Genomic DNA, 14,767 nt, shown 5'->3' with positions numbered 1-14,767 from the left:
CAGCGTGGTGGCTGCCTTGCCAAGATGGTGAAGGTCAGTGGAGAGGGAGGAGAAGGGACAACAAGCCCAAAATCAGCAGCAAGAGGCAGCTGGGGGGGGGCGTGGGGTGGCGGAGGGCAGAGCCTCCAGCACCGAAAGAGGCCACAGTTGGACAGCAACTCAAAATGTATCAGGTGTTCAGGAGGACCAGAGTCATTTGCTCCTGGCTCCATTTGCTGAGGATGAGTGAGGTGCCATGCCAATGCAGGCTCTGTCTGTCCCAGGACACTGGGATGGAACTGTACTGGATGCTGGAGTGGGACCTGAGGGCTACAGGAATGGGAGGGTGCCATCATCTCCTGGGGGCTGTGAAGGTGACAATTACTTAGAGTCACGGAGATGTACAGCACGGAAACAGACCATTCGGTCCAACTCATCCATGCCGACCAGATATCCTCGATTAATCTAGTCCCATTTGCCAGCAGTTGGCCCATATTCCTCTAAACCCATCTGTATGGACTAAGCCAGACATAGAATATAGAACATAGAACAATACAGAACAGAACAGGCCCTTCGGCCCACGATGTTGTGCTGAACATTTGTCCTAGCTTAAGCACCTATCCATGTACCTATCCAATTGCCGCTTAAAGGTCACCAATGATTCTGACTCTGCCACTCCCACAGGCAGCGCATTCCATGCCCCCACCACTCTCTGAGCAAAGAACCTACCCCTGACATCCCCCCTATACCTTCACCCTTCACCTTAAATTTATGTCCCCTTGTAACACTCTGTTGTACCCGGGAAAAAAGTCTCTGACTGTCTACTCTATCTATTCCCCTGATCATCTTATAAACCTCTATCAAGTCACCCCTCATCCTTCGCCGTTCCAATAAGAAAAGGCCTAGCACTCTCAACCTATCCTCGTATGACCTATTCTCCATTCCAGGCAACATCCTGGTAAATATCCTCTGCACCCTCTCCAAAGCTTCCACATCTTTCCTGAAATGAGGTGACCAGAACTGCACACAGTACTCCAAACGTGGCCTTACCAAAGTCCTGTACAGCTGCAACATCACCTCACAACTCTGGAATTCAATCCCTCTGCTAATGAACGCTAATACACCATAAGCCTTCTTACAAGCTCTATCCACCTGAGTGGCAACTTTCAAAGATCTGTGAACAGACTCCAAGATCCCTCTGTTCCTCCACCTTACTAAGAACCCTACCGTTAACCCTATATTCCGCATTCTTATTTGTTCTTCCAAAATGGACAACCTCACACTTGGCAGGGTTGAACTCCATCTGCCACTCCTCAGCCCAACTCTGCATCATATCTAAGTCCCTTTGCAGCTGACAACAGCCCTCCTCACTATCCACAACTCCACCAATCTTCGTATCGTCTGCAAATTTACTGACCCACCCTTCGACTCCCTCTTCCAAGTCATTAATAAAAATTACAAACAGCAGAGGACCCAGAACTTATCCCTGAGGAACTCCACTTGTAACTGGGCTCCAGGCTGAATATTTACCATCTACCTCCACTCTCTGACTTCGAACGGTTAGCCAGTTCTCTATCCAACTGGCCAGATTTCCCACAATCCCATGCCTGCTGACTTTCCGTATAAGCGTACCTTGGGGAACCTTATCAAATGCCTTACTAAAATCCATGTACACTACAGCCACTGCTCTACCCTCATCCACATGCTTGGTCACCTCCTCAAAGAATTCAATAAGACTTGTAAGGCAAGACCTACCCCTCACAAATCCGTGCTGGCTGTCCCTAATCAAGCAGTGTCTTTCCAGATACTCATAAATCCCATCCCTCAGTATTACTTTGCCTACCACCGAAGTAAGACTGACTGGCCTGTAATTCCTGGGGTTATCCCTATTCCCTTTTTTGAACAGGGGCACATCATTCGCCACTCTCCAGTCCCCTGGTACCACCCCCGTTGACAGTGAAGATGAAAAGATCATTGCTAATGGCTCTGTAATTTCATCTCTTGCTTCCCATATAATCCTAGGATATATCCCGTCAGGCCCAGGGGACTTGTCTATCCTCAAGTTTTTCAAAATGCCCAACACATCTTCCTTCCTAACAAGTATCTCCTCTATCTTACCAGTCCGTTTCATATTCTCCTCTTCAACAATACAGTCCCTCTCATTTGTAAATACTGAAGAAAAGTACTCATTCAAGACCTCTCCTATCTCTTCCAACTCAATACCCAGTCTCCCACTACTGTCCTTGATCGGACCTACCCTCGTTCTCGACCACTCAAAACATTATTGAGCAGGTAACCCGGAGCGTAACTTTGCAATTTGTTTTGGTAAGTGTACAGTGAACATTACCCAGATTAAGTTAGCGAGGTTAACTACTAGATTTTAAAACAGACAAAAATGAATTCACAAAATTACACAATAACCACAAAGAACAGAATAAAGAATCCCTACAGAATTCAGTCGATCCAAACTAGACTTATTTATGCTGTTCCGAATGTACACAACAGTCCCAAAAAGCAAGCCCCCTTTAAAACCCAGGATAAATGGAACACAGGCTTACAGGTTGAAGATGAAGGGCTGAAAGAGAGACAGAGTTCCCACACAGCTCCCTGTTGAACTCCTCACTAGATCAAGACTGACCTAGAGAGCTAACCACTCCCCTTTCATTATACAGGTCACTTCTAAAACATGACCACTTTGGCCTGAAGTCTCAGCTGTTTACATAGAAACAAAAGGCTTCTCAAAATCCTTTTCATCTCTGTACCAAACCAGACTGATTGGAGCCCGGCTTGGTTTATTACCCCTCTGAAAAAAAGTCAAGGACAGAGTCTCCTTGAGCCAAGGAACAGCTTTTAGCAAAAAAAGGACTAGCTTTGTGAGCCTTCCTATTCACATATCCATCCAGATGCCTCTTAAATGTAGTAATTGTACCAGTCTCCACCACCAGGAACAGCCCTTGTGTGAAAACGTTGTTGCTTAGGTCCCTTTTATATTTTACCCCTCTCACTCTGAACCGACGCCCTCTAGTTCGGGACTCCCCCATCCCAATCCGTGCCCTTCGTGATTTTATAAACCTCCATAAGAACTTCAATCACACTGGCTCCTTCCAGAGAGGCACCGTGATCTGTGTGGGATCTCTTCGTCGTGATCCCAGAAATGCAGCAGGATAGTGACTAATGCCATCTGTACGAGGTCACACTGACTGATTCCATTCTTCCCATGATGGAGTCAGTGCTGCAGACTGTGCAGTAGGATCGGGAACATCGTTGTGTTCCCCCAGGGGTAGGGTACCATCGATCACACATATGGCACAGAGAGGGTCATATCACACCAGAAAGGGACTCCATTCCATTAACGTTCAGGTGATCTGTGATCACCATTACCACTTCCTGGAGGTGCCCACTCTCCTGGCACCACTCCTATTCCCTGGAGCACTCTCCTGTATCTGGTGTATTTGACGATCCTGGGTTTTATAAGGCTGGTTACTGGGGGATAAGGGGGACATATAGAACATAGACCATAGAATAATACAGCGCAGAACAGGCCCTTCGGCCCTCGATATTGCATTGATCTGTGACCTGATCTAAGTCCAACCTCCTGCACTATCCCATCATCATCCATGTGCTTATCCAAGGATTGTTTAAATCTCCCTAATGTGGCTGAGTTAACTACATTGGCAGGCAGGGCATTCCACACCCTTACCACTCTCTGAGTAAAGAACCTGACTGACATCTGTCTTCAAACTTTCACTCCTCAATTTGTAGTTATGCCCCCTCGTACACGCTGACGTCATCATCCTAGGAAAAGATTTTCACTGTCCACCCTGTCTAATGTAGTGGTTCTGTTCGCCGAGCTGGAAGTTTTTGTTGCAAACGTTTCGTCCCCTGGCTAGGGGACATCATCATCATCAGACATCGGCGAACAGAACCACTACAACAAGCACCCAAGCTACAAATCTTCGCATAAACTTTGAACCCTGTCTAATCCTCTGGACATCTTGTAAAAGATGACATGGTGACTATGGCTCATGAGACCATTGCAACCCCCCACCCCTTACTAATGCAGAGTGCAGAAACAGGACTGCCCAGGTTTCGACCAGGGCTGTGAGGATTCTGTGTGCTAGAAGTAGTTGTGGCTCAGGGGACCAAATGGCCGTCTGTTGTTCCTGTTTCTTGTTCTCTTGATGAGGAGATACTATCACGCTGGTCTTGTGTAGTTCATTGTGGATAGCGAGAAGGAGCCGATCCCTCACTGCCCCCCCCCAATTTATCTCTCCACCCTGGAGGCTTTCTGCCTCTGTTCCTGATGAAGGGCTTTTGCCGAAACATCGATTTTCCTGCTCCTCGGATGCTGCCTGACCTGCTGTGCTTTTCCAGCACCACTCTGATCTAAACTCTGGTTTCCAGCATCTGCAGTCCTCACTTTTGCCCGCACTTCCTGGTCACTGCTGACAATTGGAAAACTGCACAGTGTAGGATAGAGAGAAGAAGGTGTGACTGCTAAGAATTCTCAAAAGTATAACTTAGCAAGGCCATCATTATATCAAATTAATTTTGTAAACCACACTGTGATTGAAGTGTCACACATTGAGAAAAATAGGTTGACATAATAAAGAATATTTGTATCAAATGTGAAAATTGCATAGAATTATCAAATCATGTCATCATAACGTGCAGAAGAGGCCTTTTGGCCCATCTAGTCTAGTCTGTACCACCAAAAATACAAAAGTGTGCACCTGAGTGTCATTCTTCTGCATAAGGCCATTGCCTTGATCACAACTCATCTTCAGTGGCATTTTGCTCGAGGAATCCAGTCTTCATTGCTTCTGCTTGAAATTTTATTTTTATTTTCTTTAGGATTTACACCTTCACTGGTTGTCTGGTAATCATAGAACATAGAACACGGAATGTTACAGCACAGTACAGACCCTTCGGCCCTCAATGTTGCACTAACCTGTGAAACCAACGTGAAGCCTATCTAATCTACACCGCTCCATTATTACCCGTATGTATGTCCAATGCCCATTTAAATGTCCCTAATGCCGACGAGTCTACTACTGTTACAGGCAGGCCGTTCCACGCCCCTGCTACTCTCTGAGTTCAGAAACTACCCCTAATATATGTCTCAATCTATCACCCCTCACTTTAAAGCTATGTCCCTTGTGCTAGCCTTCACCATCCGAGGAAAAAGGGTCTCACTGTCCACCCTGCCTAATCCTCTGATTATTTTATAAATCCCAATCAAGTGACCTCTCAACCTTCTTCTCTCCAACGAAAACACCCTCAGTTCCCTCAGCCTTTCCTCGTAAGACCTTCCTTCCACACCAGGTAAATCTCCTCTGAACACTTTCCACAACTTCCACATCCTTCCTATAATGCGGTGACCAGAACTGTACACAATACTCCAGGTGCAGGCGCACCAGTGTCTTGTACAGCTGAAGCATGACCTCATGGCTCCAAAACTCCATCCCCTACCAATAAACGGCAACACACCAAATGCCTTCTTAATGACCCTATCAACTTTCAGGTATTTATGCTCCTGGACACCAAGATCTCTCTGTTCATCTACACTGCCAAGAATTTTACCATTAGCCCAGTACTCTGCATTCCTGTTACTCCTTCCAAAGTGAACTACCTCACACTTTTCCACATTAAACTCCATCTGCCACCTCTCAGCCCAGCTTTGCATCTTATCTGTGGCCCTGTGTAACCCACAACATCCTTCGGCACTATCCGCAACTCTGCTTTCCTTAGTGTCATCCGCACATTTACTCACCCATCCTTCTTCGCCCACCTCCAGATCATTTATAAAAATGACAAACAGCAGTGTCCCCAAAACAGATCCTTGTGGCACACCCACTGGTAACTGAGCTCCAGGATGAACATTACCCATCAACCACCACCATCTGTCTTTTTTCAGCTAGCCAATTTCTGATCCAAACCACTAAATCACCTTTAATCCCAAAACTCCATATTTTATGTGATAGCCTCCCATGGGGAACCTTATCAAACGCATTATTGTGCCATCGTTGATGGTAACCTGGTGGAACAGGTTACCATTCCTTGACAGATCCCATCCAGTTATCAGTGAATCAATACGCTGGAGATGCAGTGGGTCCTGTAAAGGAGAGGTAATCATTCCAGCAGCTTCCTTCCAGCTGGTATAAGGCCAGTGTCTCCATGCTGGGGTTTATTGTCATCCTGTAGAGAGCCACAGCGAACCTGCCTGCACATGTGTAACATGCCAGTTGGGGCAATCTCATCCTCATCCTTATGAATACTAAATTCAACCGATTTATGTTGTTAATCCTCCGACTTGAATTGACACTGGGACAGTGAGTTTTACATCAGATACTAAAGTGATAAAGGAACGTGATAAATGTTTTTCAGTTTACATCATTGTTTTGTCTTGTATATTGTGACCAGACAGCCTTTAAAGGCTGTAATTTCATCATGGTCTTTTAGGGTCAGTGGAAATGGAGACCACCCTCTGAAATGGCCCTAAATTTATAGGCAATTCAGGATGTGTGACAAGTGCTGGAGTTGCCATTGATACCCACATCAATTACCAGAATTAAAATAAAACAGTTAATGAAGAAGAAAATAGTAAAATCTAATAGGATATTAAAGTCATCGGGAGATGATTCTGTCTAATCGGCTGCCTTCTTTGCTTTCAAAGTAACAGTGTCAAGCTTTCCCTAATGTCCACTAAGTTTTGCACGTTTGGTTTTTATGTTACAAACTCTTGAAAGAAATGATTTATTTTTGCAAGCAAGAGGCCAGCCTTGGTTCTGGATGTACAGACATTAACCAACAGCAATTCCACACAGCAGATATCAATCTGATCGTCAGTAGTTTCTTTGTTCCTACAGTCAGTGCACTGATGCAGAATGCAGCATATAGACATTTTTCTGAAGAGATTAGAATTTAGGTTCCTTCATTACAGCTGTTTTTATTTCTTAATTATAATTAACCTTCTGAAGCCCTTTCTCTTTGATTATTTTGGAGGGTGTTGTAGGGAGAATTTAACTGATAACCTTGGGATGGGACGGCATAGTGGCTCAGTGATTAGCACTGCTGCCTCACAGCACCAGGATCCCATGTTTGATTCCAGACTCGGGCAACTGTCTGCGTGGGTTTCCTCCGGGTGCTCCGGTTTCTTCTCACAGTCCAAAGATGTGCAGGTCAGGGTGAATTGGCCATGCTAAATTGCCCGTAGTGTTAGATGCATTAGTCAGGGGTAAATATAGGGTAGGGGAATGGGGCTAGGAGGGTTACTCTTCCGAGGGTCAGTGTGGATTGGTTGGGCCAAAGGGCCTGTTTCCATAATGTAAAGAATCTAGAATCTAAAAAAAAGCCTTCCCTTCTCTCTGTGATTTATTTAGTCACAAAATCACAGCATTGTTATACAGCAGAAAGAGTCCATTCAGCCCATCACTTTTTAATATTCATTCATAGGATGTTGGCCAGGTTAGCATTTATAGCCCATTTCTAATTGCCCAGAGGGCAGTAAGAGCCATTGCTGTGGGCCTGGAGTCACTTGTCAGACAGACCAGGAGGATGGCATTTTTCTTCCCTACAGGACAGCGTGAGCCGGATAGATTTTTCCAACAATCAACAATGGAGTCATGGTTATCATTTGGCTCTTAATCCCAGATTTTTTATTACTGAGTTTCTGGATTATTTGTCCAATGACAAATACAATGAGGCTATCATCTCCAGCAGTTCAAGAGAGCAACTCACTCAGTACCATTTGTTCTTTTCAAATAAGCATCTAATTCACACTTTACCTCAATTGAATGTGCTTCCACATCACTCAGACTGTTTATTCCGGACCTTAACCATTCTCCATGTGAACAAACCTTTCCTCGTATCACTGAATGAATGGTTTTGTGAATTCCCATTGTGAGTGTAGGAGGAGACCAATGATATACCTTTGCATAGAACCGCATTGTATGTACAGAAACAGGGCATCACGCCAAATGCTGGTATTCATGCCTCAGTCAGACTGCCTTCTGCATTGTGTGTTATAAATTGTAGCAGTGTAGGTGCAACAGTGCCCTGAAGCAAGGGAGTCCATCTTCCTGATATAAATTATATCTTAGTTCAGACATGTTCAGTGCGATTGAATGAGGTGCTATAGATGCTGAATAGTGGAGCAAGCCTTTGGTGTGATCCCACACTGGAGACTGTTAAAGAAGATAAAAGCTTTCGGGATCCAGGGTGCTTTGGTATATTGGGTCCAAAACTGGCTCAATGCAGGAGACAGAGGCTGGTGGTAGAAGGCTGTTTGTGTGACTGGAGTCCGGTGTACAGTGGTGTCCCACAGGGATCAGTGCTGGGTCCCTTGTTGTTTGTGATATATGTAAATAATATGGATGAGGATTTGGGGTGATAAGTAAGTTTGTGATGAGACAAAGATTGGTTGGGTGAATTACAGTGAGGAAGAAGGTGTTGGTTACAGGGGGATAGAACAAATCACATGGGCAGATCAATGGCAGATGGAATTGAACCCTGATAAATAGAAAGTGATGCACTTTGGCAGGTGGTAACAGGACAAGGGAGCACTCAATAAAAGGCAAGTCACTAGGAAACTCAGAGGAACAGAGGGACCTTGGGGTGCGTGTCCATAGATCAGTGAAGGTGGCAAAACAGGTTAATAGGAGAGTGAAGAAGGCATGGGGACACTTGTTCTTATCAGTCGTGACATAGATTATAAAATCAGGGAGGGGTGTTGGAGCTGTTGGTGAAGCCCCAGCTGAGTACAGTTCTGGTCCCCACACTAAAGGAAGGATGTGATAGCACTGGAGGGGGTGCAGAGGGGATTCACCAGGATGCTGTCAGGGGTGGAGCATTTCAGTGATGAAGAGAGACTGCATAATTTCAGGTTGTTTTAATTTGGAGCAGGGAAAGTTGAGGGGGAACCTGATAGAGGTGTATGAGATTATGAAGGACATGCTCAGAGTTGTTCAAAAGCAGCTGTAACCCTCAGTCAAAATGTCTATAAAAAGGGATAATCATTTTTAAGGTGAAAGGCAGGAGATTTAGAGGGGATTAGAGGTCAGAATATTTTCACCTAGAGGTTAGTAGGAGTCTGGAATGCATTGCCTGGGAGCACAGTTGAGGTGGGAAACCTCACAACCTTTAAAAAGTACTTAGATGAACACTCGAAGGTCATCACATTCAGGCTATGGGATTAGTGTAGACTTAGTCTGACTTCAGTGGTACAGTATTGAAAAGGATGGTGCTGGAAAAGCATACCAAGTCAGGCAGCATCGAGAAGCAGGAGAGTTGATGTTTGGGGCATAAGCCCTTTATCAGAAATGTGTTTCTCAGTACACAGGCTGTGCTTATCCAATGCCACCGATTTCAACTGATCTCCATCATCTGCTGTCCTCACTCTTTTACTGGGGCTGATGGACCTGTTCTGGACTCTATGATTCTCTGGCTGTGGCCATATGGACATCTCTTGCTCCTATTTTCTGTTTTAAGGAAGAAATAAAAATAGACCATTCAGCCCCTCAAGTCAATGCTGGTATTCATAGAGGTCATTCCTTTACTGCCTACCTACCCAACAACTCTTTATCAAAAGCCTTCTTTCCCAGCTTTGAATACCTTCAAGGACCCTGCCTGTATGTCTTACCCGTTACTGGGGTAAACAATTCCAGAGATTAATACTCTCTGGAAGACTGGATGACCCTCATAGTGCTAAATAGCTGACTCCTTATTTAGAGTGCGTGACCATTCACTCTAAAATCTCCAGTTTGTGGAGCCATTCTCCCAGCATTAACTTTACTAAAACCCTTGGAATTTTTCACATTTCAGGCAGATCACTTTTCATTCTTTTAAAACTTCAGGAATTTACGTCCAATCGACACTGAGGATAATCCTCACATCACAGTCACTGATTTAGTGAACTCTTGACTGGACTTTCTTCATATTCTCCTGCTGGTAAGGAGAATGAACCTGTGCACCGCACTCCAAGTGTTATCTCAGTAGAACGCTATATCATTGCAGTAAAACTCCTTCAATCTTACACTCCAGTCCCTTTGTAATAAAAGCCAACATTTGATTTACTGTCCTAACTGCTTAATGTACCTGCACGTTAACTTGCTATGAGTTATGTATAAAAGCACTCAGGTCCCTGTGAATATCAAATTTCCCAGTCTCTCTACAATATTCTGTTTCCAAAATAAATAATTTCACATTTATTCTGTTGGTCAAAGCCAAACTGACTTCATCCATCAGACTCTGTAATTTGTTATTACCCAATTGTACTGCCGCTGATATCATGGGGCCCTGATTTTATGTAAAAACCTCTTGTGTGGCACATCACTGAATGCTTTTGAAAATTAAATGCACTGCATCTATTGATACCCTCCATTACTTTTCTCTCAAACATTCTGAATAAATTGGTCAAACTTGATTTTATTTCATAAATCCATGGGCTGAATTTTACCAGAAATCAGCAAAGCATCATTGTTATCAAGTTTCAGGAAAGGTTTCTCACTGGAAGGCTTCGTCTGATTTCCCATGTGACTGTCAAACCTGCATCAGTAACCAGGCACCACACCCCGCCTGGCTCCCTGCTTGGTCCTGTGGACACCCATTGAGCTCACATCTACTGGAACCAGTGTCAACAAAATCCTGTCTGACTTATTGCTCCTGATGCTGCTCTGCTTCCACATTCAAGAGGTGAAGTCCCCCAGTGTTCAATGTCTTCATCCTCCTCAGAAGAAAATTGTTTCTGCTCTCCCAGTTTGCCAGCCTCCAACATCGCCTGTTTGCCTCTGGTTGTGCAGAACCACAGTTAGGATTGTACATAATACTTTTATGATGAAGTAACTGTGCATTAATCCTTCAAAAACAGTCACCTGTCCACACTGTAGGTCATTTGCTTATGTTAAGGCAGCAATACGTTTAATGCCTGGATCACCTGTTTTTGTAATTTGCTTGAAAAATAAATATCTTTCTCTGACAGAAAGTAGTCCTCTGACATTCTTCAAAAAAATTCTGTATTAAGACTATAAGACCATAAGATGTAGGAGTGGAAGTAAGGCCATTCGGCCCATCGAGTCCACTCCGCCATTCAATCATGGCTGATGGGCATTTCAACTCCACTTACCTGCATTCTCCCCGTAGCCCTTAATTCCTTGTGACATCAAGAATTTATCAATCTCTGCCTTGAAGACATTTAGCGTCCCGGCCTCCACTACACTCTGCGGCAATGAATTCCACAGGCCCATCACTCTCTGGCAGAAGAAATGTCTCTGCATTTCTGTTCTGAATTGACCCCCTCTGATTTTAAGGATGTGTCCATGGGTCCTAGTCTCCTTGCCTAACGGAAACAATTTCCTAGCGTCCACCCTTTCCAAGCCATGTGTTATCTTGTAAGTTTCTATTAGATCTCCCCTTAATCTTCTAAACTCCAATGAATACAATCCCAGAATCCTTAGCTGTTCCTCAAATGTATTCCTCTTCAAGTGCAATTTAATGTCTCCAACAAGAAGTTGCACATTTGATTGAATAACACAGGTTCACTAATGTCTTTTTGGGAAGGAAGTCTACCGCCCTTATTAGTCTGGCTGACATGTGAGTCCAGACCTGCAGCAATATGGCTGACTCCACACTGGCCCCAGAATGGCTGAACCAACCACACCGTTCAAGGAGAGTTAAGGATAGACAGCACATGCTGCTCATGCCCATAATGTCCATATCCTGTGAAAAATTTTTGAAAAGCTCCTTGATGATTCTGTCTTGAACTTCAACATAGATTAAAAGTTCAGTATCTGGAGGGACATTGAACCCACAATCTTTAACTCAGGGCTAGAATGCTCCCATTGAGACAGGGCTGACACTTTCAAAGGTGTGGAGGTGCTGGTGTTGGACAAGGGTGGACAAAGTTAAAAACCCACAACATCAGGTTACAGGCCAACACGTTTATTTGGAAGTACAAGTTTTCAAAGCATTGCTCCTTCAGGTAGTTAGTGGGGCAGGACGATAGCACGTAGAATTTAGATCTTGTAGTATAAATCCTGCATCCTGTGATCCTGCCCACCAGCTTCCTGATGAAGGGGCAGTGCTCCGAAAGCTAGTGCTTCCAAACAGGCCTGTTGGACTGGAACCTGGTGCTGTGTGATTTTTATCTCTCTCCAAAGGTACGAGAGAAAGAGCAGGGAGAATGGGAGACATTAATCATGGACCAGTGAATGTATTTTCAAAGTGGAGTTGGAAGCTTTCTTCCATTTCTCAGTCATTCCTCATTAACCTTGAAATGCTTGCCATCATGTGCTAAAAGTCAAGAAATATTTTGATGCAGCTATTTTGATCAATTAATACAACTACTTTCGGAAATCTTTTCCTTCCCTCCAAGTAATAATCTTCGGTTTTTCCCCATGCCATATGAAGCGTCTCTGTAATATTTAATAATAAGATTATATCCGTGTTCATTCTATTTTATTCCCTTGGTAGCTCTGCAATATAAGATAAGCACAGCATGCCTCGAAGTCCAACCACAAGTGAAGATGAGATGGCACAGAGCATTTCTGATTATTCTGTTGAATCTGAATCTGACAGCTCCAAAGAAGAAACAATCTATGACACCATCAGGGCAGCAGCCGGGAAGCCTATCAGCAAGATGGATGACATCCAGGGCGATACATTGGTCATCAGGATCATCATTCCTGACCTGCAGCAGACGGTAGGAACCTCACCATTCAATTGGTTTTGTTGCTAAGATGATGCCAACAAGGGAAACGATACCAGTGAGTAAAGTCCTAAATTAAAATTGTCGGTGTAACATGGAGCTCAGAAACTGTGTGTGTTTGTTCTGAATAGAGGGTTATAAGAAACCAAAGCAGAAGTAGGTCGTCTCCTTTCTGCTGATTGATATTAGTTGCTTTTCCTGTCCCCATATCCCTTGAGTCACTTTGTAAAGGGAATTTTTGTTATGGACTGAACATTTGGAGCTTGTCAGTGTCAGAAACAGAGACAGAGCAGTCTTGAAGATACTGATGTCAGTTGGTGAGCTGTTAAACCATCCTCTTACTGCACTGGTCACTTTGGCTAAGGCAGGTTCAGGGCCACCAGCGTTATCTCACACTCTTGGGGCAGGATGGGGAGGAGGGAGTCTGCTAATTTGGCTGCTTGCAAATTTGTTTTCCATCTAAGTTCAACAAGGTTCACTCTCCAATCTCCAGTCTCAGGACGCAGTTAGTGCCAAACATTCCTGACAGTCCTATAGGTGCCCATCTGTCTGTCCTGGGCATGGAACATGGAACATAGCACAGTACAGCACAGTACAGGCCCTTCTGCCCTCGATGTTGTGCCGGCCTTTTATCCTACTTTAAGATCAGACAACCTACATACACTTCATTGTACTATCTTCCAAGTGCCTATGCAAGAGTCGCTTAAATGTCCCTAATGTCTCTGACTGTACCACCACCACTGGCAGTGCATTCCACACACCCACCACTCTCTGTGTAAAGAACCGACCTCTGATACCTCCCCTAAACCTTCCTCCAATTACCCTAAAATTATGCCCCCTCATGATGGACATTTCCGCCCTGGGAAAAAGTCTCTGACTATCCACTCTATCTCTGTTTCTCACCTTCTTGTACACATCTATCGAGTCACCTCTCATCCTTCTTCACTCCAACGAGAAAAGCAGCACAGAATAGGGTGGCATGGTGGCTCAGTGGTTAGTGCTGCTGCCTCACAGCGCCAAGGACTCAGGTTCGATTCCGGCCTTGGGGGACTGTCTATGTGGAGTTTGCACATTCTTCCCGTGTCTGCGTGGATATCCTTTGGGTGTTCCAGTTTCATCCCACACTCCATAGATGTGCAGGTTAGGTGAATTGACAATGCTAAATTGCCCATAGTGTTCAGGGATGTGTAGGTTAAGTGTATTAATCAAGGGGTATGCAGCAATAGGGTAGGAGAATGGGTCGGTGTGGACTTGTTGGGCCAAATGTTCGAGTAAAAAATGAGGTCTGGAGATCACAGCTGCAAATGTGTTGCTGGTCAAAGCACAGCAGGCCAGGCAGCATCTCAGGAATAGAGAATTTGACGTTTCGAGCACAAGCCCTTCATCAGGAGTTGGGCCAAATGGCCTGTTTCCACACTGTAGGGGATTTATGAAAAGCCCCAGCCTCCTCAACCTTTCTTCATAAGACAAACTCTCCTACCCAGGCCTTATTAATGTATAGTTTACCTTCATACAAGTGCCACACATCAGATTCAGAACAGAAACTGCTTGGTTCAGTATTTTTACAAGAAATAATTAAGGAAACAGCACAAGTATCCAAGTTACAAGGAGATTAGACACACCTTGTTCACCCAAGTGGGGTGTGGGGGAGTGGGGAATGGGGTGTGGGGGAGCGGGGTGTGGGGGAGCAGGATGTGGGGGAGGGGGCTGTGGGGGGGGGTGCGGGGTGTGGGGGAGGGGGGGAGCGAGAGGGAGGAGGGGGAGCAGGGTGAGGGGGAGGGGGAGCTGGGTGGGAGGTTGCGAGGAGGGGGTGAGCAGCACAGGACTGGGCAAAGGATGGAACAGTGATGGGGAGGGATGAAGATGTGGTAAGTTGCAGGATCCAGGATCCAGCATCAAGATTGGGTAATCATTGGATTGATGTGGAGGGATGTGTTACAGAATGTTCCGGAGCAGTTGGCTTGCTAACCGGAGATATTTGGGACAAAATAGGCTGTTCAGAAGGAGTGCAAGCATGTGAAGGGTTAATTTTATAGGGTCAAAGGTAATGCTAACCTTAACCCTTCAAGAGTAACAGAGGGGAAT

The 14,767-nt window shown here is 44.9% G+C and overlaps 1 protein-coding gene across 7 annotated transcripts in view; it reads left to right on the top strand.

The window, feature by feature from the left end:
• LOC132824520 (SH3 and multiple ankyrin repeat domains protein 2-like) overlaps nt 1–14,767 on the top strand; it is a 1,314,713-nt gene that overhangs the window by 224,968 nt on the left and 1,074,978 nt on the right. For 5 of the 7 annotated variants that reach the window (XM_060839148.1, XM_060839147.1, XM_060839146.1 and 2 more), the window contains exon 2: nt 12,448–12,676. In XM_060839148.1, coding sequence (XP_060695131.1) covers nt 12,473–12,676 — 204 coding nt within the window. In that variant the 5' untranslated portion in view covers nt 12,448–12,472. The remainder of the gene's footprint in view (nt 1–12,447; nt 12,677–14,767) is intronic. The other 2 variants (XM_060839149.1, XM_060839150.1) reach the window with 1 other exon arrangement.

This window comes from Hemiscyllium ocellatum, chromosome 18 (assembly GCF_020745735.1).
Source record: "Hemiscyllium ocellatum isolate sHemOce1 chromosome 18, sHemOce1.pat.X.cur, whole genome shotgun sequence".
NCBI classification, from domain to species: Eukaryota; Metazoa; Chordata; class Chondrichthyes; order Orectolobiformes; family Hemiscylliidae; genus Hemiscyllium; species Hemiscyllium ocellatum.
Note: the sequence above shows the minus strand (reverse complement) of the source record. Positions and strands in the feature narration are given on the sequence as shown.